General features: G+C 44.4%; 2 protein-coding genes and 1 long non-coding RNA gene across 4 annotated transcripts in view; 2 read left to right on the plus strand and 1 right to left on the minus strand.

Moving 5' to 3' along the window:
• Positions 1–112: 112 nt before the first annotated feature.
• LOC117076201 lies at positions 113–8,088 on the minus strand. Its single transcript, XR_004434272.1, has 3 exons — positions 7,935–8,088; positions 3,632–3,732; positions 113–177 (listed from the first exon to the last, which is right to left on the minus strand). It is a non-coding gene; the product is annotated as an uncharacterized LOC117076201 (long non-coding RNA).
• Positions 8,089–15,317: 7,229 nt separating this feature from the next.
• Positions 15,318–21,640, plus strand: LOC117076203 (zinc finger protein 799). Of its 2 annotated transcripts, XM_033199440.1 has the most exons (4): positions 15,318–15,757; positions 17,880–18,006; positions 18,634–18,688; positions 19,563–21,640. In XM_033199440.1, exons 1-4 carry the CDS (start codon positions 15,755–15,757, stop codon positions 21,202–21,204), a joined length of 1,827 nt encoding a protein of 608 aa, XP_033055331.1. In that variant the 5' UTR covers positions 15,318–15,754; the 3' UTR covers positions 21,205–21,640. The 2 variants fall into 2 exon arrangements, with proteins under 2 accessions (XP_033055331.1, XP_033055330.1); XM_033199439.1 differs by lacking the exon at positions 15,318–15,757 and having other exon boundaries at positions 15,764–18,006.
• Positions 19,835–23,746, plus strand: part of ZNF442 (zinc finger protein 442) — a 35,101-nt gene continuing 31,189 nt past the window's right edge. The window contains exon 1 of the mRNA XM_033199436.1: positions 19,835–19,966. The gene's annotated coding sequence lies outside the window, so the exon portion shown is untranslated. The remainder of the gene's footprint in view (positions 19,967–23,746) is intronic.

The raw sequence follows: 23,746 nt of genomic DNA on the forward strand, positions 1-23,746 counted from the left end.
TTATTATCTAAACATGGAAATATTTCTTATGGTGTATTGGACAATGTTTTCCACAAAATATCTCAGTTAAAATATGTAAGTTCACTTAGTCTTTAGCAAACTATATAATACTTTTTTTTCTCCTTTGTGCACTAGCAGAGTCCGATAAGTGTAGATAAGTTTTCAGAGACCACAAACCTAGCAAGATGGAAAGACAGAGTCACTGTTCAAATCAAGCCATGTTGCTCCTGATGCTCATTTTTTTAACCTTTCTGATAGGCCTGGCACTGTAGTATCAAAGCATACACAATTCAGCACAATGATCAAGACATTCCATGCTATGGATATAGAAACGTGAAACAAGTTCTTGCCTTCCTGATGCTTATAGATTTGGGAAAAGAGAGATGGTTAATAAAAGGTAAGGGTTTGGTTTTTTTTTTTTTTTTTTTTTTTGAGACGGAGTCCCGCTCTGTCGCCCAGGCTAGAGTGCAGTGGCCGGATCTCAGCTCACTGCAAGCTCCACCTCCCGGGTTCACGCCATTCTCCTGCCTCAGCCTCCCGAGTAGCTGGGACTACAGGCACCCACCACCTCGCCCGGCTAGTTTTTTATATTTTTTAGTAGAGACGGGGTTTCACCGTGTTAGCCAGGATGGTCTCGATCTCCTGACCTTGTGATCCGCCCGTCTCGGCCTCCCAAAGTGCTGGGATTACAGGCTTGAGCCACCGCACCCGGCCAGGGTTTGGTTTTTAGAAAGCAATTAAGATCTTTGAAGGAAATGAAATAACAACCAACCTGTGAGATCAATAGGGAAGCTATGGTTGTGTTGAATACCTTAGCTTTGGAGGGTAGGGACCACCATGAGTAAGAATGTTGTCATTGATCATTTATTTTCATTATCTAACATATCTTTTTTTTTTTTTTTGAGACAGAGTCTTGCTCTGTTGCCAGGCTGGAGTACAGTGGCGCGATCTTGGCTCACTGCAACCTCTGCCTCCCGGGTTCAAGCCATTCTCCTGCCTCAGCCTCCCGAGTAGCTGGGATTACAGGCGCCCACCACTACGCCCAGCTAATTTTTTTTTGTATTTTTAGTAGAGACAGAGTTTCACCATGTTGGCCAGGATGGTCTCGATTTCCTGACCTCGTGATCTGCCTGCCTCAGCCTCCTAAAGTGCTGGGATTACAGGCGTGAGCCACTGCACCCGGCCCTTTTTTTTTTTTCTTTTTTTTTGAGACAGAGTCCCACTCTGTCACCAGGCTGGAGTGCAGTGGCACGATCTCAGCTCACCGCAAACCCCGCCTCCCAGGTTCAAGTGATTTCCTGCCTCAGCCTCCTGAGTAGCTGGGGCTACAGGTGTGTGCCACCACACCCAGCTAATTTTTGTATGTTTAGTAGAGACAGGGTTTCACCATGTTGGCCAGGATAGTCTCAATCTCTTGACCTCGTGATCTGCCCACCTCAGCCTTCCAGAGTGCTGGGATTACAGGCATGAGCCACAGCACCCAGCCTATCTAACATATCGTATTAAAACACTGAGGAACTGCTCAGGTTTGATGTATACTGGTGAACAATACAGTCCTACATCCCTGGGATGAACAGTAATGATTCCCCATAAACAAAGGTGTAGATATGGTTCATCTTTATTTTTATAATGGATAAAAGTTTTGAGACATGTAAAGTGTGATCATGAGTTTGGATGTGAGTATTTAGGATTTGAGATGTCCTATTGATTTGGGCCACAGGTGTTGGTGCTGTTGACATTTCCGTTTAATGTCATTTGAAAGATTCTTAAGTTGCCTTGGATATGCGACATGATCATTTTGCTGTTGTGCAGACAGAATCACCCAATATGTACCACCCAAAAGATCTATGGATGTTTAGAGGGTAATTTTCAAAAAATAATGGAGGTGAGCTGCAGACAGGGAATCATTTTGCATAATAGCCTAATTTAGTGGAAAGGAAGAATATCTGGTGTCATATAAGGAAAAATTTAACGCCTTCTTACAAGAGGAGTAGTTTGAATCTTTTTGTTTCAATGATGTGGAAAGCCCCCAAATCCCAATTTGGTATTCACATGTTTGGGAAGAGTGGGGGGAAAGTCAAATATTTGTGTCTTATTAAATTTGAGCAAAGGAAATAAATCTTTGTCCATTTTTTTCAGTGATAACTTACGTTAGTACTTGGCACTGTGATTTCATAATTATGAGTATCTCATTGGATTGCCCAACCAATCAGTTCTCCCATGTTACAAATGAAGAAAGTTAAGTACAGAGCACAGGATTCTACCCAAACTCATGTAACTCAGAATCATGGAATCTCTGGATTTTGAAGTCCTAATGTGTGCCGCCACCTGTACTGGGCACTGCCCAAAAAAAAAAAAAAAAAAAATTACTTGAGGCCAGGAGTTTGAGATCAGCCTGGGCAATAGAGCAAGACCTTGTCTCTACAAAAAAGTTTAAAAATTAGCTGAGTGTTGTGGTGTATGCCTGTAGCCCTAGCTACTCAGAAGGCTGAGGTGGGAGGATCAGTTGAGCCCAGGAGTTCAAGGCTGCAGTGAGCTATGATTACACCACTGCACTTCAGCCTAGGTGACAGAGCAAAACCCTGTCTTAAAAAAAAAAAAAAAAAAAAAAAAAATCATTTTCTGTGCCTTTTGGGATGATCCTATGATAATAGATCCCTTATTCTGTAAATATGGTATATTAATATATATTTATATATGAGACCAACATTGCTTTTCTGAGCTCAATCCAATTTGGTCATGTTGTATAGGTCTTTTTTTATATTGCTGGATTCAATTTGCTGGTATTTTTTTGGACCTCTGCAGCTATATTCAAAAGAGGTATTTGTGGACCATTTTCTACTATATAGTATAGCATTATCTAGTATAGCCTATAGTGTGTGTACATGTACATTTGTAGATACATTTGTGTATATATGTAATATATTGCATAATGATATATAATTGTACATATTATACATAACTGGTATATGTTATGTATAACTAAAATATATAATTACTATTATGCTATACTGCGTAATACAGTTTTATACTATTATAGCGTAGTTATATAGTCTGTATCTCTTGTATAAGGGTTTTCAGATCCTTGCTAACCCACACATTATTCAAATAAGTGAATCACATCCTCCCAGGGAACTAAGGGTTAATTCACCCTTTTAATACTACAAAGCCTGTTTCCCACAGCCATGTTTGGGCCCTCTGCTCCCAAATGCATGTTCTTTGTGGATCTGCATGACTTATGGTACCCTCCTCATCTGGGCTGTGAATATACATGACTAATAAACTATTGTTAGTTGCATTTGTCCAGTGATGGATATCATGTGTTAGGCTACCTAAATAGCCCTACGGCCCTAATTCCTGTCTCACGAATGGGGTGAGTGGGAGGCTATGGAAACATGCACATCCATGATACCCCATGGTCAGGCACTGATGAGGAAAGAAAAGAAGGTACATTTGGTATCAGTCCTTTCCAAAGCATGAGAGGATGTAACGCCACTGTTCTCCCAAAGCAAAACAAGTAGCCAGGGGACCTACGTTGTTTTCTATAGTACTGCTGCTTACCAGCATGTCAAAGGGATTATCTTGAGATCATAAGGCTGCTGGTCCCCACCAGGGTCTTAGACAAAATTACCTTATTGGATGTGGGTGCCAATCTCAGAAAGATTGAGTGGCAATCCCTGGAGTCAGAAGTGGTCCCATCCAATGTAGGTTGCTGGTGTTCTGAACTTTTCCCTATAATCACACAGATGGTCCATAACACAGGTGATCAGTCAGAACCAACCAACCTGACACTTACAACTTTCTATGAATTCTGAGGGATTTTTTACAGAAAGAAAAGGGAAAAACAATGACTAGGTGGCATGCTCAGGCCCATAAACCTAATGGCAGATAGAAGCAAATTTCTCCCACTTGATAAAGAACCTCTAAAAAGAAGCTGAAGCTAAGATCATACTTAATTTTGATATCTAGATACTTTCCCACTAAGATCAGGAACAAGGTAAGGATGCCTCCTCTCACCACTGCTATTCATCATCATCCTAGATATCCTCACTAATGGAATAAAACAAGAAATTTTTTCTTCAATTAATTGAAGTTCCTCTAATGCCTCTTTGGACAGGGAGCATTTACTGTTTAAGTTAGAATCACCTCATAAGGTAGAAAAGAGGTGAGACATAGCATAAGTAGGAATGCCTAAAGTGGGACAAATTCAATTAATGTTTTCTAATAATTTTTGAAAATTACTTAGTCTTTAAATTATCTCTTCTGATTTGAACTTTTTGAGGCTTAATAGTACTTTGTTTTACTTTCACTCATAAATACTGAAAGGGAGTAGAAGTTTGGATTTTATCAGGGGCTATGATTAACCCTGCTGTAGTTACAGCCTTTTCTAACTGTTTGTAGCACAGCATTAATTCCTCCCTAGTTTCAGCTGCACATAAAATATCATCCACGTAATGGATAATATGACATTTTTAAAATTGTTCTCTAACTGGCTTAATAGCTTTTCCAATATAAGTTTGACAAATAGTCGGGCTATTTAACGTGCCTTGTGGCAGTACTTTCCAATGGTATCTGTCTGCTGGTTCTTTGTTATTTATAGCGGGAACAGTAAAAGCAATTTTTTTGATAATCTTGAGTAGCTAAAGGAATGGTAAAAAAGCAATCTTTTAAATCTATTACTATAAGAGTCCAGTATTTTGGGATCATTGTTGGAGAGGGCAGCCCTGGTTCAGAGCGCCCATGGGTTGAATTATAGCATTAACGGCCCTCAAATCTGTTAACATTCTCCACTTCCCTGATTTTTTCTTAATAACAAACACAGGAGAATTCCAAGGGGGAGAAAGTAGGCTCTATGTGTCCCTTTTGTAATTGTTCCTGCACTAATTCTTTTAAAGCCTCTAGCTTTTCCTGTTTCAGCGGCCATTGCTCCACCCAAACCAGTCTGGGAGTTAACCAAACAAGCAGAATGGGAGCCTGAGGCTCAGCAATGGCCGCTCCTAAAAATGATACCCTAATCCAGTTCAATCTGTTTGCCCTTTTAGTTCTAAAAGTTCTGGTTGGCCATTTTTATTTTTTTTTCCCAGTCCCTTCCCCAGGAGATATCCCATTTTTCTCATCATTTGTTTACTGTTATTATTATACTGATCCATAGGAATAGATATTTTAGTACCCCATTGTTGTCATAAGTCTCTGCCCCATAGATTGACAGGAATAGGTGTAATAATAGGTTGAATTGTCCCTACTTGGACATCCGGCCCTTGGCATGGCAAAATTAAAGAACTTTGAAAAATTCTGAGGCAGCCCCTACTCCAACACCACCAATGGATGCCTTTTGCTTAGGCCAATGCCGAGGCCATGGATTTAAACCAATAATAGAAACTTCAGCTCCAGTATCTACTAACCTTACAAAGTCCTTTCCTTGCATGGTTACTGTACAAATTAGTCTTTTATCAGACACTTGATTAACCCAATATACAGCTTTTCCTGCTGGATTCATACCAAAGCCGCCTCTTTTTTTGTTTTTTTCTTTTTACTGTGTTTTGTATAAGGCTTCCCAGTTTTGTATAAGGCAACAGTAACAACTGAACAATTCTTTCTCCTGGGGAAGCAGACCATGGAACTGAGGAACTAATAACTAATTGAATCTCTCCAGTATAATTAGAATCAATTATTTATGATTCAGTGAGTACAATTATTGATGATTCAGTGATTCAGAAGAGTACAGTGACACCTCTTAAATTTAAATTAGACCTTCCAAGCAATAGACCAACTGTTCCTGAGGGTAAAGGGCCCCTAACTCCCATGGGGACCTTCTTTGGTAGCTCCCCAGGAAGTAGGGAAACAGGAATTGTGCTGCAGAGATCTATGGCAACACTGCTGTGGCGGGGGACAACTATTGTACGTTTGTAAGGGCACTGACTGTGCCGGACACGCCTCGGTTTGTCTTGGGCCCCTCTTCCCATTTCCCAAAAGAGGTTGCCCATCTTTGCTAAATTTAGAATGACATTGATTTGCCCAGTGACTGCCCGTCTTACATCAGGGGCATACACTGGGACTTTTCTGTTGATTGATGGTAATAGTTTTTGCCTTTTGATTTCTTTTCTACATTCCTTTTGTGTGTGTCCAAATTGCCCACAATTAAAACAAGAGCCTGAGAAATGGGGCATATTTTTTCCCACCTTTAGTCCAGCCACAGCTTGAGCCAAAAGAGTAGCCTTATGTAAATTTCCCCCAATGCCATCACAAGCCTTAATATACTCAGCCAAATGAGCCTTCCCTCTCATAGGTCTAATGAAAGAAGGATATTTTTTCCCTATAACATTTTTTTTTCCATGCCTGTAAGCACATAGTGCGTAACTGAACAACGGCAACATTTTTCATTACTGCTTGATTGTCTAATCGGCCTCAATTAGGGCCCAAGCCCATTAACTGTTCAAAGGAAACAGGCACAGGAGGCTGTGCTTGTGTGTTTTCTCTTGCCTTGAGCTTCATCAGCCCACCAAGTTTTAAACTGCAAGTACTGAGATGGAGTGAGAACAGATTTTGTTAAAGTATCCCAGTCATATGGTATTAATTTATTATCAAGAGCCACATTTTTTAGTAAAGCTTGTACAAAAGGAGAATTTGGCCCATATTGACTAATGGCTTGCTTGAATTCCTTTAACAACTTAAAAGAAAAGGTGGCCCAACTAGCTATATTCTATCCTCCTCGCTGGATTATAGTAATGGGAAATTGCCATGCTTTTAGGTCTCCTTCAGCTCTAGCCTTCTGAATAGAATTTTGTATAGCACCACCAATTGCTCCAGGCATTTTTTTTTTTTTTTTTGAGACAGAGTCTTGCTCTGTTGCCCAGGCTGGAGTGCAGTGGCTGGATCTCAGCTCACTGCAAGCTCTGCCTCCCAGGTTCACGCCATTCTCCTGCCTCAGCCTCCCTAGCTGGGACTACAGGTGCCTGCCACCACGCCTGGCTAATTTTTTTTGTATTTGTAGTACAGACAGGGTTTCACCATGTTAGTCAGGATGGTCTCGATCTCCTGACCTTGTGATCCACCTGCCTTGGCCTCTCAATGCTCCAGGTTTTAATGTTGCAGCTACCGGAGCAGTAAGTTTTTTTTTGTTTTTTTTTTTTTGAGACAGAGTCTCGCTCTGTCGCCCAGGCTGGAGTGCAGTGGCCGGATCTCAGCTCACTGCAAACTCTGCCTCCTGGGTTCACGCCATTCTCCTGCCTCAGCCTCCCGAGTAGCTGGGACTACAGGCGCCCGCCACCGCGCCCGGCTAATTTTTTGTATTTTTAGTAGAGACGGGGTTTCACTGTGGTCTCGATCTCCTGACCTTGTGATCCACCCGCCTCGGCCTCCCAAAGTGCTGGGATTACAGGCGTGAGCCAACGCGCCCGGCCAGCAGTAAGTTTTATAGCTAATTCATCTTCTCACCCATTAGGAGGAGGAGGAGGTGGCCATTCACTTAATTCAGCAGGTGGAAAGCTAGTAAAATATATCTTTTTCAGTTTCCCTTTCTTTTCTTCAATTTCCTCTGGTTGCTGTTCCTCATATTCAGAATCTGAAGTTAATTTTTTGCACTCGTCTACCTCTTCCTCATCTGAATTTGCCTCGTCATCTGTTTGAAATGGCTCAAGAGTTGCCTTTATCAACGCCCATGCTGACCAAACAGAAACTGGAATTTTGGCTCCTTCTATATATGCCTTTTTAAAATGTCTGCCAGTTCTTTCCCATTCATCTAGCTCCATTGTCCCTTGTTCTGGGAACCATGGCCAAAACTGCTCTACTGTACTAAAGAGTGTTAATAAATTCTGAGTACTAACTTTCACTACCCCTCTCCATAATAAATGCCTTAAGAAATTTAAGTAAGCAGAATGTTTACTTTCATTCTGTCCCATTGTTATCCGGTTCTTCCAAGTGCCCAGCTTACCTACCGAGCTTCTTTCAGTTGTCCTCATGTGTCCTCTGACAATGCGTCTTCCGCTTCCGCATGCTCGTGTTCCTTCACCGGGGTGTTCATAGCCCCACGTTGGGTGCCTGAAATGTTGGGGTGATCAGACCCAACACCAGGCCATGGGGGCTACAAACCAGCAGAGTCAAAGGAATTTGAAAGTTAAGAGTGAGAGTGCATAAGGTGGGTCCGGGGGCCAACGTTGGTATGGAGGCCGCGAAGGCCTCGAGCTCTGGGAGCCCACACTGTTTACTGGTGATCAAACAAAGAAGCAGGTCGTGAGGACGTGGGGGTAAACAGATGTGGGCGTGAGGATACAAAGATAGTGGTGCATCAAGTGTCTGTGACGGTTTAGCATTTTCTTTGATGCACATTGAATGTGTTCTGCTGTTTGAGAAAATACAGAATATGTTTATGAGCCTGGGAGAGCAACCAACAAGTCTGTACACCTTCCAGAGGTTATGAGGGGTTTTATGCCCTGAGCCTTGGATTCCATCTAAGCCATGAGGGGTTTTATGCCCTGGGCTTGGATTTGTGGTGTGGCAGGGCAGCCCTCCACCCTTTGGCACAGAGCTTCATGTTCCAAAGGCCATGAAGGGTTTTAGACCCTGGATCCCAGACATCTTCCAAGACTCTTTTATATTAGGACAGACAAGCCAGTCTTGCCTCAGCTCTTCTACCAACAAGTAGAAAGCAAAACCAGGCTGAATTCAGCTGATGCCCACCCACAGTGGGAGCATTTAAATCAGCTCTAGTGGCTGGTAAGGTGGGCTGGACCTTCCTGCCCACTCTCTTAAGAAACTTGAGTTTTGGCTGGGTGCGGTAGCTCATGCCTGTAATCCCAGCACTTTGGGAGGCCATGGCAGGCAGATCACCTGAGGTCAGGAGTTCAAGAACAGCCTGACCAACATGGAGAAACCTTGTCTCTACTAAAATTACAAAATTAGCTGGGCATGGTGGTGCATGCCTGTAATCCCAGCTACCTGGGAGGCTGAGCCAGGGGAATAGCTTGAACCCAGGAGGTGGAGGTCGCAGTGAGCTGAGACTGCACCATTGCACTCCAGCCTGGGCAACAGGAGCAAAACTCCATCTCTAAATAAATAAATAAATAATCAGTTCTAGTCAGAGGGGAATCATCCATGCCAGTGGCTGGAACTTGAGTTCCAGTGAGCCTTACCACTGTGGGCTAAAATGCTCTGGAATCCTAAATAAACTTGAAGGCAGTCTAGGCCACAAGGACTGCAACTCTGAGGCAATTCCTAGTACTGAGCTGGTTCAGAGCCAGTGGACTTGGGGGGCATGCAACCTACTAAGACAACAGTTAGGGCAGCTAAGGGAGTGCTCGTGCCACCCCTCTCCCAATTCCAGGCAGCACAGTTCACAGCTCCAAAAAAGGCCCCTTCCTTCTGCTTGAGGTGAGGAGAGGGAAGAGTAAAGAGAACTTTATCTTGCACTTTGAATACCAGCTCAGCCACAGGAGGATAGGGCACCAGTCACAGTCATTAGGTCCCCTTTGCAGGCCCTAGCTCCTGGATGACATTTCTAAACACACCCTGGGCTAGAAGGAAACCCACTGCCTTGAAGGAAAGGACTCAGCCCTGCTGAAGAGTCAGCAGATGATGACTCTTCAGTCATCATCTGCTGACTGAAGAGTCCTTGGGCCCTGAATAACCAGCAGCAATACCCTGGTAGTACACCATAGGCCTTGGGTGAAACTCAGAACATTCTCAGCTGTGGTGGCTATGGGGAGAGACTCCTTCTGCTTGAAAAAAGTGGAGGGAAAAGCAAAAGGGACTTTGCATGTTCGGTACCAGCTTGTCCACAGTGGGGCAGGCACTAAGCGGGCTGTTGGGATCCCTGATTCCAGGCCTTGGATCTTGGATGGCATTTCTGGACCTTCCCTGAGCCACAGCGGAGCCCACTGCACTGAAGGGTGAGTCCCAGGCCACGCAGCTTCACCACAAGCTGACTCAAGAGCCCTTGGTCTCTAAGAGAACATTGACAGTAGCCTGGCAGTACTCCCCATGGACCTGTGGTGGTGGTGGCCATGGGGTGAGGCTTTTCTGCCTGCGGAAAGGGGAGGAAAGAGTGGAAAGGACTGCATCTCATGATTTGAGTGCCAGCTCAGCCATGGTACAACTAGAACACCAGGTAGACTTCTGAGTTATTTTACTGCAGTCACCGGCTCCTGGATAGCACCTCTTGACCCACACAGGGCCTGGGGGAACCTGCCACCCTGAAGGGAAGGAAACAAGCCTGGCTGGTATTGCCACCCACTGGCTGTAGAGCCTCAGGGCCTTGAGCAAACACAGGTGGTAGCCAGGTAGTGATTACAGCAGGCCTTGGTTAAGACCCAGTGCTGTGCTCACTTCAGGTCTGACCCGGCATAGTCTCAGTGATGGTGCCTACTGGGGTGCTTGTGTCACCCCAGCCCCAACTCCAGGTGGCTCAGAACACAGCAAGAGAGAGACACACTGTTTGGAGTAAAGAGAAGAGAATCGGCCAGGCGCAGTGGCTCACACCTCTAATCCCAGTACTTTGGGAGGCCGAGGCAGATGGATCACCTGAGATTGGGAATTCGAGACCAACCTGACCAACATGGTGAAACCCCATCTCTACTAAAAATACAAAATTAGCTGGATGTGGTGGTGCATGCCTGTAATCCCAGCTACTCAGGAGGCTGAGTCAGGAGAATCGCTTGAACTCGGGAGGTAGAGGTTGTGGTGAACCGAGATCGTGCCATTGCACTCCAGCCTGGGCAACAAGAGTGAAACTCCATCTAAAAAAAAAAAAAAAAAGGAAAAAGAGAACAGAACAAGCATCTCTGCCTGGTAATCCAGAGAATTCTTCTGGATCTTATCAAAGATAATCAAGGTAGTACCTCTAAGAGTCTGCAAGAACCACAGTGTTACTGGGCTTGGGATGCCCCCTAATGTAGAGATGCCTTAGATCACAAGACCTAAGTCCTTTCAAATATCTAAAAAGCTTTCCCGAGAAGGATGAGTACAAACAAGCCCAGACTGAGAAGACTACAATAAATACCTAACTCTTCAATGCTCAGACAGGGATAAATGTCCACAAGCATCAGAACCATCCAGGAAAACGTGACCTCACCAAATGAACTAAATAAGACACCAATCCTGGAGAAATGGAGATTTGTGACCTTTCAGGCAGAGCGTGCAAAGTAGCTGTTTGAGGAAACTCAAAGAAATTTAAGATAACAGAGAGAAGGAATTCAGAATTCCATCAGATAAATATAATGAAGAGATTTAAATAATTTAAAAGAATCAAGGCCGAGCACAGTCACTGATGCCTTTAATCCCAGCACTTTGGAAGGCCGAGGTGAGTGGATCACCTGAGGTCAGGAGTTCCAGACCAGCCTGGACAACATGGTGAAACCCCATCTCTACTAAAATACAAAAATTAGGCATGGTGATGCATGTCTGTAATCCCAGCTACTTGGGAGGCTGAGGCATGAGAATTGCTTGAACCTGGGAGGCAGAGGTTGTGGTGAGCTGAGATCATGCCACTGCACTCCAGCCTGGGTGACAGAGTGAGACTTCATCTCAAAAAAAAAAAAATAAATAAAAAAGAATCAAGCAGAAATTCTGGAGTTCAAAATGCAATTGACATACTGAAGAATGAATCAGAGTCTCTTAATAGCAGAATTGACCAAGCAGAGGAAATAATTAGTGAGCCTGAAGACAGACTACTTGAAAATAGTCAGAGGAGGCCAGGCGCGGTGGCTCAAGCCTGTAATCCCAGCACTTTGGGAGGCCGAGACAGGCGGATCACGAGGTCAGGAGATCGAGACCATCCTGGCTAATACGGTGAAACCCCGTCTACTAAAAAATACAAAAAACTAGCTGGGCGACAAGGCGGGCGCCTGTAGTCCCAGCTACTCAGGAGGCTGAGGCAGGAGAATGGCGTAAACCCAGGAGGCGGAGCTTGCAGTGAGCTGAGAACTGGCCACTGCACTCCAGCCTGGGTGGCAGAGCAAGACTCCGCCTCAGAAAAAAAAAAAAAAAAAAGTCAGAGGAGGCAAAAGAAAAAAGAATAAAAAACATTGAAGCATGCCTACAGGATCTAGAACATAGCCTCAAAAGGGCAAATCTAAGAGTCATTGGCTTTAAAGAGGTGGTAGAGAAAGAGATAGGAGTATAAAGTTCATTCAAAGGGATAATAACAGAGAACTTCCCAAACCTAAAGAAAGATATCAATATCCAACTACAAGAAGGTTATAGAACACCAAGCATATTTAACCTAAAGAAGACTACCTCAAGGCATTTAGTAATCAAACCCCCAAAGGTCAAGGATAAAGAAGGGCTTCTAAAAGCAGCAAGAGAAAAGAAACGACAAACAATGGAGCTCCAATACAACTGGCAGAAGACTTTTCAGTAGAAACCTTACAAACCAGGAGGGAGTGGCATGACATATTTAAAGTGCTGAAAGAAAAAAATCTTTTACCCTTGAATAGCATATTCAGTGAAAATATCCTTCAAGCATGAAGGAAAATAAAGGCTTTCCCAGACAAACAAAAGTTGAGGGATTTCATTAACACCAGTCCTGTTCTACAAGAAATACTAAAGGAAGTACATCAATCACAAAGAAAAGGATGTATAATAAGAAATCATCTGAAGATACAAAACTCACTGGTATTAGTAAGTACGCACACACAAAAATAATATTGTACGCCAGGTGTGGTGGCTCATGCCTGTAATCCTAGCACTTTTGGAGGCTGAGGCAGGTGGATCACCTGAGGTCAGGAGTTTGAGACCAGCCTGGCCAACATGGCAAAACCTTGTCTCTACTAAAAATACAAAAAATTAGCCAGGCATGGTGGTGTGTGCCTGTAATCCCAGCTACTAGTGGGGCTGAGGCAGGAGGATCATGTGAACCTGGGAGGTGGAGGTTGCAGTGAGCTGAGATCATGCCACTGCACTCCAGCCCAGGCAACACAGTAAGACTCCATCTCAAAAAAAAAAAAAAGGCTGGGTGCAGTGGCTCATGCCTGTCATCCCAGCACTTTGGGAGGCCGAGGCGGGCAGATTACAAGGTCAGGAGAGCGAAACCATCCTGGCTAACATGGTAAAACGCCATCTCTACTAAAAATACAAAAAATTAGCTGGGCATGGTAGTGGGCGCCCGTGGTCCCAGCTACTCAGGAGGCTGAGGCAGGAGAATGGCGTGAACCTGGGAGGCGGAGTTTGCAGAGAGCCGAGATCGTGCCACTGTACTCCAGCCTGGGTGACAGAGTGAGACTCTGTCTCAAAAAAAAAAAAAAAAATAATTGTAACACTGTAACTGTGGTGTGTAAATTATTCTTAAGTAGAAAGATTAAATGATGAACCAATGCAAAATAATAACTACAACAACTTTTCAAAACACAGACAGTACAAACAATATATAAATAGAAACAAAAGTTAAAAAGCAGGGGTATGATGTTAAGGCATAGAGTTGTCATTAGATTTCTTTTTGTTTGTTTCTTTGTTTATGCAAACAGCATTAAGTTGTTATCAGCTTAAACTTATGTGTTACGCCAGGCGCGGTGGCTCATGCCTGTAATCCCAGCACTTTGGGAGGCCGAAGCAGGCGGATCACGAGGTCAGGAGATTGAGACCATCCTGGCTAACACGGTGAAACCCCGTCTCTACTAAAAATACAAAAAATTAGCCAGGCATGGTAGTGTGTGCCTGTAGTCCCAGCTACTCGGAGGCTGAGGCAGGAGAATGGCGTGAACCCAGGAGGCAGAGCTTGCAGTGAGCCAAGATGGTGCCACTGCACTCCAGCCTGGGCGACAAAGTGAGATTCTGTCTCAAAAAAAAAAAAAAATTATGTGTTGCCGGGCGCGGTGGCTCAAGCCTGTAATCCCAGCACTTTGGGAGGCCGAGATGGGTGGATCACGAGGTCACGAGGTCAGGAGATCGAGACCATCCTGGCTAACACGGTGAAACCCCGTCTCTACTAAAAAATACAAAAAAACTAGCCGGGTGAGGTGGCGGGCGCCTGTAGTCCCAGCTACACCGGAGGCTGAGGCAGGAGAATAGCATGAACCCGGGAGGCGGAGCTTGCAGTGAGCTCAGATCCGGCCACTGCACTCCAGCCTGGGCGACAGAGCAAGACTCCGTCTCAAAAAAAAAAAAAATTATGTGTTATAAGATAGTATTTGCAAACCTCATGGTAACCTCAAGTCAAAAAATATACAACAGATACACAAAAAATAAAAAGTAAGAAGTTAAATCATACCACCAGAGAAAGTCACCTTCACTAAAAAGAAGACAGGATGGAAGGAAAGAAGGGAGAGAAGATGACAAAACAACCAGAAAACAAATAACAAAATTGGCAGGAGTAAGTTCTCACCAATAATAACACTGAATGTAAATGAACTAAACTATCCAATCAAAAGTCATAGAATGGCTAAATGGATTTAAAAACAAGACCTAATGATCTGTTGCCTACAAGAAACACACTTCACCTATAAAGAATCCAACAGACTGGAAATAAAGGAATGGAAAAACATATTCCATGCCAGCAGAAACCAATAAAGAGCAGGAGTAGCAATACTTAGACAAAATATATTTCAAGACAAAAACTGTAAGAAAAGTCAAAGAAGGTCACTATACAATTATAAAGGGGTCCATTCAGTAAGATGATGTAACAATTGTGAACATATATGCACCCACCATTGGAGCACTAAGATATAGAAAACATATATTATTAGATAAAAAGAGAGAGGGACGGGGATGGTGGCTCATGCCCATAATCCCAACACTTTGGGAGGCTAAGGCAGGTGGATCACCTGAGGCCAGCAGTTCAAGACCAGCCCGGCCAACATCGTGAGGCCCAGTTTCTACTAAAAAATTAAAAAGGCCGGGCGCGGTGGCTCAAGCCTGTAATCCCAGCACTTTGGGAAGCCGAGACGGGCGGATCACGAGGTCAGGAGATCTAGACCATCCTGGCTAACACAGTGAAACCCCGTCTCTACTAAAAAATACAAAAAACTAGCCGGGCGAGGTGGCGGGTGCTTCTAGTCCCAGCTACTTGGGAGGCTGAGGCAGGAGAATGGCGTAAACCCGGGAGGCGGAGCTTGCAGTGAGCTGAGATCCGGCCACTGCACTCCAGCCTGGGCGACAGAGCAAGACTCCCTCTCAAACAAACAAACAAAAAAAAAAAAATTCAAAAATTAGACGGGCGTGGTGGCACGCACCTGTAATCCTAGCTGCTTGGGAGGCTGAGGCAGGAGAATTGCTTGAACCCAGGAGGCAGAGGTTGCTGTGAGCCTCCCACCATTGCACTCCAGCCTGGGCGACAGAGCAAGACTCCTTCTAGAGAGAAAAAAAAAAGTGTAATTGTTTTGTCAGCCATGTCCAGTAGGAAGAAGCAGGAGGTCCTATTGAGTACAGGCAGAAAATTCCGCTGAAGTGCAAATATCCCCCTGGAGGATTCAGATCACAGTGCAGGGATGAAGCCCGCCCTGCCAAGGGCTGTGTCAGGAACTTGTTCATCCGGCTCTACTGTGCAAAATAGCTTCTAGTGTCACTCAATCCACAGGGGGCGGGACCTAACGTTCTAGCCAATCAGGGCCATGGGGCGGGTTCGTGGGAACTGTCAATCAGGCGCGCTTCCCGGAGGAGTGTGTGTGGTTGAAAAAGCCCGCGGCGTCTTCTGCTCTCACCTGTGCTCGGCTTCCGGCTCTGTCGCTGAGAGACGACCTGGAAGTTCTGTGGCAACCTTTGTCTCGCTGGAACCCGCATTGGCAACGGGAGCCGTTGGGAGGACCTGGGACACCGCGGAAGTCGGGAAATGGTGCGTGTCCGGGGCCGGCGTCCCGAGGCGGGGGAGGGGCTGGGTGGAACCGGCCGTATTCGGCTGTGGCTGGACTGGGCCTCCCCGCGGGCGACTCCGGGATCTGCGGACCCGGGCCCCCCTGGAGTAGCTCGGCCCTCTTAGGCCGCAGAGTGGGGCTGGGCCTGCAGCCGGGACTCCGGGCGTCCTGTCCGCTTCCTGCGCGGCGACTGCGGCCCTCGCGCCCTCTCTGGGCAACTCCGAGGCCGCCGCTCCGCGTCTCCCCAGATTGTGCGGCTGTAAGCAACAGAGGTTTGCGGCCCGAGTCACTGCACCGAGACGCTGAGGGCTGCCGCAGAAACAGTTAAATAGCCGGAGAGGGGAGGACACCCCCAGATCCGCCTCCCTGAGGGATTTGGGATCTGGTCAGGGGCGGCTGGGATGTAGGGTCGCTGATTGGTGGGGACGTGACGGGCGAATCCTGGGACAGGAGGTGAAGAAAACGTATTCTTCTGCTGAGTGGGCTCCCTCGTGGGGTCTTCAGCCTGTTTGGCGCCAGCCTTTCCACTGGAATTCAGGATCTGAGATAGAATTCCGGCTACTCTTGAGTAACTCTCAGAGATCTTATCCCCAGGCACAGTGGGGAAGCCGGCGGTCGGCGTCTGCTGTGACCTGACTCTCAGGGAGGCGGCCCCGTGAGGCAGCGGGGCTGAGGGCACCTGGTTAATATCTAACTGCAATCTCGCCTCCAGCCGGGCTGGCAGTTCCCGTGAGCCAGGTGAGGAGGCTGCACGGTGACGACGAGTCACCAGGCTGAATCTAGACTCGTGTGTGGGGTTTGTGTGTGGGAGGAGCTGTGTTATCTTTGGTCCTCAGTCCCTTCTTTCTTTCCAAGGGCGACCGTTTCCCCTCTGAGTCTTCCAAAGATGTGTGCAGCAGGGTCTCAAATCCACCACTGTGTTCTCTCATCCTAACTCCTCCTAAGGCTGGCAGCAAATCTCTTGGTTTCCAAAGACTTCCCCAGGCTTACTTTCTCTTCTTAATTCACAGCAACAGTATGAACTCTTTGGCTCTCAGGCGATATTTCAGTAGTTTGTTATCTTGTTTTCAGTTAGCAATGTATATGGCTTTTTCTTGAAAGAATTGTTTTGGGTTCCTGAACACGGTGGGTCATTCCTGTAATTCCAGCACTTTGGGAGACTAAGGCAGAGTATTGCTTGATCCCAGTAGTTCCAGACCAGCCTGGGGAACATGGTAAGACCTTGTCTCTAGTATAAATGATAATAATAAAATTAGCTACAGAGTCCCTAGGTGGCATAGAGTATCACATTTTGAGGGAGCTGAGCGTCTAGCTCAGATCTCTTTCTCTTCTCAGAAGGACATGAGCTAGCTCATTTATTCATTTACACATTATGGATTAATCTATTCATGAGGTCCAAACCCTCAGGACTAAATCGCCTCTTAAAGCCCCACCTTTTTTTCTTTTTTCTTTTATTTGTTACTGCCACTTTGGAGATTAATATGCAGTGTGCATTTCAAACCTAGCAGTGACTGATCAGGTGCACTCCTTCTGCTGAGTATGTAACAAAATGCCAAACTCTCAGAAGGAAGATGGGAGTTAAGGAAATACTATTTTTTTTGCATAAACAATTTAGCCACACTCTACCCCTGTTATTAGTTACGCTCATGGGGCCCTCCCCTAAATACATTGTCTAGACACCATGAAAGGCCCAACTTTGTGAACAAGCATTTGTAAGGACACGCACTCTCAGCACTGCGAATGGCAACTCTCTTTTGCACAATAAGTAGTAGGACTTTATCGTGCCTAGGACTTTATCGTGCCAAGGACTGCAGATCCACTGTGGAAACAGACATTAGGGGTGATCCAGGCTATGTGATTCACTCACTTAGTTCACCAAGTGGCATGTTTCTGTTCGACTGTTAATTTACCAAACATGTTTAACTCTGGCTTCAGAGTTACTGTGTAGGAGAAAGTGAATGTAGACAGAATAAGAGTGGGTTTACCATGTCATTGAATAAAATGGTTGGAAACCACAGCATCTTGCGAAATGTATGAAGTGAGTATAGATTCTCAGTACTGTGATTTTCACCCTTCCTCCTCTGTACATGTGGCATGGATCAGGCCTCAGTGGCTTTAGGGGATGTGGCTGTGAACTTCACCCGAGAAGAGTGGGCTTTGCTGGGTCCTTGTCAGAAGAATCTCTACAAAGATGTGATGCAGGAAACCATCAGGAACCTGGATTGTGTAGGTAAGGATGACATCACATTTCCACTTATTTAATTGGAGACATTTATTTCTTGGTCATTCACGCTGTTCAAAGATTTAGAATATGGAAAGGGGACATGGTTTACCCTGGAAAAAAAAACCAGAGTTTAGGGGTGCCAGCTCCTGTAGCAGTTGTACATCTTCGTATAATTTTATGTCCACAACATCTTAGCCTACTGTTGATGGGCAGCATTATGAGTCACATAAGCAATGATTAATACATATATTTTATGTCATATTATTACATCCTATATTCTCACAGTAAAGTTATCTAGAAACAAAATGTTAAAAAGATAATCATAAGGAAGAGAAACGTATTTACTGTTCATTAAGTAGAAGTGCATCATCAGAAAGGTTTTCATACTCATTGTCTTCACATTGGGTAGGCTGAGTAAGAGGAGGGGCTAGTCTTATGTCTTGGGTAGCAGAGACTGGAGAACATTCATATATATGTATATACAAATGGACTTGTGCAGTTCAAACCTCTGTTTTTCAAGAGTCAGCTGTACTTCAGTGAATGCATTTTGTACGAGTGCAGTGTACATCAAAATCTTACTGTGTCTATAATTTTGTACAAATTTATAATGATATTTCTGGGTCTACCTTTTAGGAATGAAATGGAAAGATCAGAACGTTGAAGATCAATATTCCCGGAAAAATCTAAGGTAATTTACACATAAGAAACAGATATGTCCCTGGAGCTGTTTTGAGAATGACATGAAATTTTAAAAACAAGCAAAGAAAATGAACAAGCTTAGCTTAAATTTATTTATTCTTTTTTTTTTTTTTTTTGAGGTGGAGTCTTGCTCTGTCGCCCAGGCTGGAGTGCAGTGGCCAGATCTCAGCTCACTGCAAGCTCCGCCTCCCGGGTTCCCGCCATTCTCCTGCCTCAGCCTCCCAAGTAACTGGGACTACAGGCGCCCGCCACTTGCCCGGCTAGTTTTTTGTATTTTTAGTAGAGACGGGGTTTCACTGTGTTCGCCAGGATGGTCTAGATCTCCTGACCTTGTGATCCGCCCATCTCGGCCTCCCAAAGTGCTGGGATTACAGGCTTGAGCCACCGCGCCCGGCCAAATTTATTTATTCTTAGAAAATATTCTCCAAAAACACATACTTAAGTGTTCCATAGCTGTTCAGTGTTTGTAAAATAGTTCCCATGGCAACAATATTATGTATCCACATATGAATATCATTGTCTTGAGAACACGTGTGGTCCAGTTATGTTGCACAACATTCCATCCATTCACATTCAAGCAGGACACGAAGCCTACACTTTGCATGATAGTGTTAAAAATGTACATCCAATTCCTATTAATACCCATAAATGATTTATAAACAGACCTTTAGTGATATATTTCCCTTTTTTTTTTTTTTTTTTTTGAGACGGAGTCTCGCTCTGTCGCCCAGGCTGGAGTGCAGTGGCGCAATCTCGGCTCACTGCAAGCTCCGCCTCCCGGGGTCACGCCATTCTCCTGCCTCAGCCTCCCGAGTAGCTGGGACTACAGGCGCCCACCAATATATTTCCCATTTTTTTTACAGATGTCGTATGTTAGAGAGATTTGGTGAAAATAAAGATGGAAGTAAATGGGGAGAAACGTCTAACGAGATTCAAGATAGTATTGTGACGAAGAACACTCTTACTGGAGTAGGTCCATGTGAAAGCAATATGAGTGGAGAAATCGTCCTGGGTCATTCATCCCTTAATTGTTACATCAGAGTTGGTGCTGGGCACAAACCACATGAGTATCATGAATGTGGAGAGAAGCCAGATACGCATAAACAATGTGGGAAAGCCTTCAGTTACCACAACTCATTTCAAACACCTGAAGGGCTTCACACTGGAAAGAAACCATATGATTGTAAAGAATGTGGGAAGTCCTTCAGTTCTTTGGGAAACCTTCAAAGGCACATGGCAGTGCAACGTGGAGATGGACCTTATAAATGTAAGTTGTGTGGGAAAGCCTTTTTTTGGCCCAGTTTATTACATATGCATGAAAGAACGCACACTGGAGAGAAACCATATGAATGTAAGCAGTGTTCTAAAGCCTTTTCTTTTTACAGTTCCTATCTAAGACATGAAAGAACACATACTGGGGAGAAACCGTATGAATGTAAGCAGTGTTCTAAAGCCTTCCCTGATTACAGTTCTTGTCTAAGACATGAAAGAACTCACACTGGAGAGAAACCCTATACATGTAAACAATGTGGGAAAGCCTTCAGTGCTTCCACTTCCCTTCGAAGGCATGAAACAACTCACACTGAAGAGAAACCCTATGCATGTCAGCGATGTGGGAAAGCATTTCATCATCTGGGAAGCTTTCAAAGACACATGGTAACGCACACGAGAGATGGACCTCATAAATGTAAGATATGTGGAAAAGGCTTTGATTGTCCTAGTTCACTGCAGAGTCATGAAAGAACTCACACTGGAGAGAAACTGTATGAATGCAAGCAGTGTGGGAAAGCGTTATCTCATAGCTCAAGCTTTCGAAGACACATGACAATGCACACTGGAGATGGACCTCACAAATGCAAGATATGTGGGAAAGCCTTTGTTTATCCCAGCGTATTTCAAAGACATGAAGGGACTCACACTGCAGAGAAACCCTATAAATGTAAACAATGTGGCAAAGCCTACCGTATTTCCAGTTCCCTTCAAAGACATGAAACAACTCATACTGGAGAGAAACCCTATACATGTAAATGTGGGAAAGCCTTTGTTGATTTCTATTCCTTTCAAAATCACAAAACAACTCACGCTGGAGAGAAGCCATATGAGTGTAAAGAATGTGGGAAAGCATTCAGTTGTTTCCAATATCTTTCTCAACATAAAAAGACTCACACAGGAGAGAAACCTTATGAGTGTAAAACATGTAGGAAAGCCTTCAGTCATTTTGGTAACTTAAAAGTACATGAAAGAATTCACTCTGGAGAGAAGCCCTATGAATGTAAGGAATGTGGGAAAGCATTCTCTTGGCTCACTTGCTTTCTACGACATGAAAGAATTCACATGAGAGAGAAATCCTATGAATGTCAACAATGTGGTAAAGCCTTCACTCATTCCCGTTTCCTTCAAGGACATGAAAAAACTCACACTGGAGAGCACCCGTATGAATGTAAGGAATGTGGGAAAGCATTTGCTTCTCTCAATTCCTTGCATAGACATAAAAAGACTCACTAGCATTTTCTCTAAATGTATGGAATGTAGGAAAGCATTTATTAGTTTTATGTCGTTTCAGAAACTTGTAAGAAACACATTGGAGATAAACCCTGTGAATGTAAGCACTTGGTAAAGCCTTAAGTAGTTTCAGTTTCTTTCCAATACAGTCATCCCTTGATACATGCTGGGTATTGGTTCCAGCACTCCGTGAGCCATGTCAACTCCCTTTTATAAAATGACATATTTGTATGTAACCTACCCACATCCTCTTGTATACTCTCAATTATGTCTAGATTACTTAAAGTACCTCATGCATTGTAAAAGCTGTGCAAATAGTTGTATTGTTTAGGGAATCATAAGGAAAAGAGTCTGTTTTCAGTATAGATGCAGTAATTGTGAGCCTGTCAACATAGTATATGTCAGCCAGAACATTAAAGTGTCTTTGTTTCAACCCTCACATATTGCTTTTGTTTAATATGTTAACACTCACCAAAACCCTGGGTCTTCTCTCTTGATAACCCAAGTATAGTGATTATAACAATGATGATTATTCTGTGGCACCTAATGTTTTGATGTGCTGAGATGACTAGATGTATGGCATTGTGGGTAAGAGTGACACATCAGGTTAACTTGAATCTTGACAGGCCATCAGGACTATCATTTACGTTGGAAGAACCAACTATGATTATAGATGTGGACTCATTTGAGGAGGCTATGTAATACTAATGTTAGGATCTGTTTGGCTTGAGGGCTGAAGATCTGTAACCATTGAATGTTCCGCCTTCTTTGCAGATTCTTAGTTATAGGAAGCTAGTTCTTCTTTTCCTTTGCTTTATATATAAAAAAATAAACCTTACAGTGTTTATAGGCATGTTATTTCTCAGGTGGAGTGAAAGCTTTTTTCCATTGTAGGATCTTTGAGGATCATACCTCTTTTTCACCTTTGCCTACTGAAAAACTGTGGCAAACTTTTCAAGTGTCCAAATCAGTGGCTCTGTGTTTTCTAAATTTTCTAGATCATCATCATCTGTAGTGGATTTCAGCAGACTTTGTAGTTCCTAGTTGGTAAGAGTTTCTCTTTGCTCTTCTGTGTGTTCCTTAACGTCATCCTCAGTCATTTCAGACAGCGTTCCCCACCAACTTTTTTTTGCAACATTTTGCATATTCTTAATGACTGCATTAATAGTGGGGAAGCCCCTGAAATCACTGACTCTCTTACCCCGTGATGGCTTATAACATGCATTGACTGTCCTGGGCTTTAGGGCATCTATAGCCTTTCCAGTAAGCACAATTGCATCTGTAATTGTGAAGCTTTTCAATAGAACCACTGTGGTACATTCAAGGTTAGCATCAAGACTCCATGAATTCACCCAAGGTCAGGTGGATGTAAGTCACTTTAACGCACTTGATGATGCCTTGATCTACTGATGCAGCAGTGATGTAGTTTTAGGAGGCAGAAATATCATTTGCATGTTCTTTCAGGCAAAACAAAGAGATTGGAGAGATGGCCCAGAGTGTTGTCAATTCTGAAGAAGACCTTGAGTGGCAGTCCCTTCTCTTTTGAGGTATTCCATCACATGAGGAGTGAAGCACTGGTAGAAGAAAGCCTTCTTATGTTCTTGCCAGGACACAGGCCAGGAAGTTTTGCTTTTGTCCTAAAGAACCTGGTGATCACTCAGTAGACGAAGCCTCACTTGTTCTTGTGAACTTATGCATGGCCTGACAGCACCAGAATAAGGTGATCTTTCCAGGCCTCGAACCCCAGTACCTACACTGATGGAGGAAGGTACCATTGCGCATCTTCTAGTACATGCCTGATTCATGACAATACAAGATTTACTCTGGAAGGTAGTCTTTCTTTTTTCGGTTTTATGAGCTCTTCTAGGAATGCTGTTGTTTCCCTGGCATCAGCCAATGCCAGTTCTCCTGTGGTCTTCAAGTTCTTGGGCTGCAGTGTGTTGCATAGTTAGCCTAGTCAGAACTTACTGGCTTTAGACTCCTTCCTTTTCCTCTCCTCAGCCCCCTCATAGTGATGCTCATAGAGGCTGAGTGTTTTTTCTTTTCGTTTTTTGTTTTTTTTTGAGATGGAGTCTCACTCTGTCGCCCAGGCTGGAGTGCAGTGGCGCAATCTCCACTCACTGCAAGCTCAGTCGCCTCCTGGGTTCACGCCATTCTCCTGCCTCCGCCTCCCGAGTAGCTGGGAGTACTACAGGCGTCTGCCACCACGCCCAGCTAATTTTTTAATATTTTTAGTAGAGATGGGGTTTCACTGTGTTAGCCAGGATGGTCTCAATCTCCTGACCTGGTGATCCGTCTGCCTCGGCCTCCCAAAATTTTGGGATTACAGGCGTGAGCCACCGCGCTCGGCCTCTTTTTTTTTTTGAGACGGAGTGTTGCTCTGTCGCCCAGGCCTGGAGTACAGTGGCATGATCTTGGCTCACTGCAACCCCCGCCTCCTGGGTTCAAGTGATTCTCCTGCCTCAGCCTTCTGAGTAGCTGGGATTACAGGTGCGCGCCACCACGCCCAGCTAATTTTTGTATTTTGAGTAGAGACTGGGTTTTA

This window comes from Trachypithecus francoisi, unplaced genomic scaffold (assembly GCF_009764315.1).
Source record: "Trachypithecus francoisi isolate TF-2019V2 unplaced genomic scaffold, Tfra_2.0 Lachesis_group5, whole genome shotgun sequence".
Classification (NCBI taxonomy): domain Eukaryota; kingdom Metazoa; phylum Chordata; class Mammalia; order Primates; family Cercopithecidae; genus Trachypithecus; species Trachypithecus francoisi.

What these genes read in the sequence shown, in the direction of transcription:
- LOC117076203 (XM_033199439.1), top strand. Translation starts at nt 17,871, where the DNA reads ATGGATCAGGCCTCAGTGGCTTTAGGGGATGTGGCTGTGAACTTCACC. An exon ending in CAGGAACCTGGATTGTGTAG is followed by an intron (nt 18,007 to 18,633) that starts GTAAGGATGACA and finishes TCTACCTTTTAG; the next exon opens with GAATGAAATGGAAAGATCAG. An exon ending in TATTCCCGGAAAAATCTAAG is followed by an intron (nt 18,689 to 19,562) that starts GTAATTTACACA and finishes TTTTTTTTACAG; the next exon opens with ATGTCGTATGTTAGAGAGAT.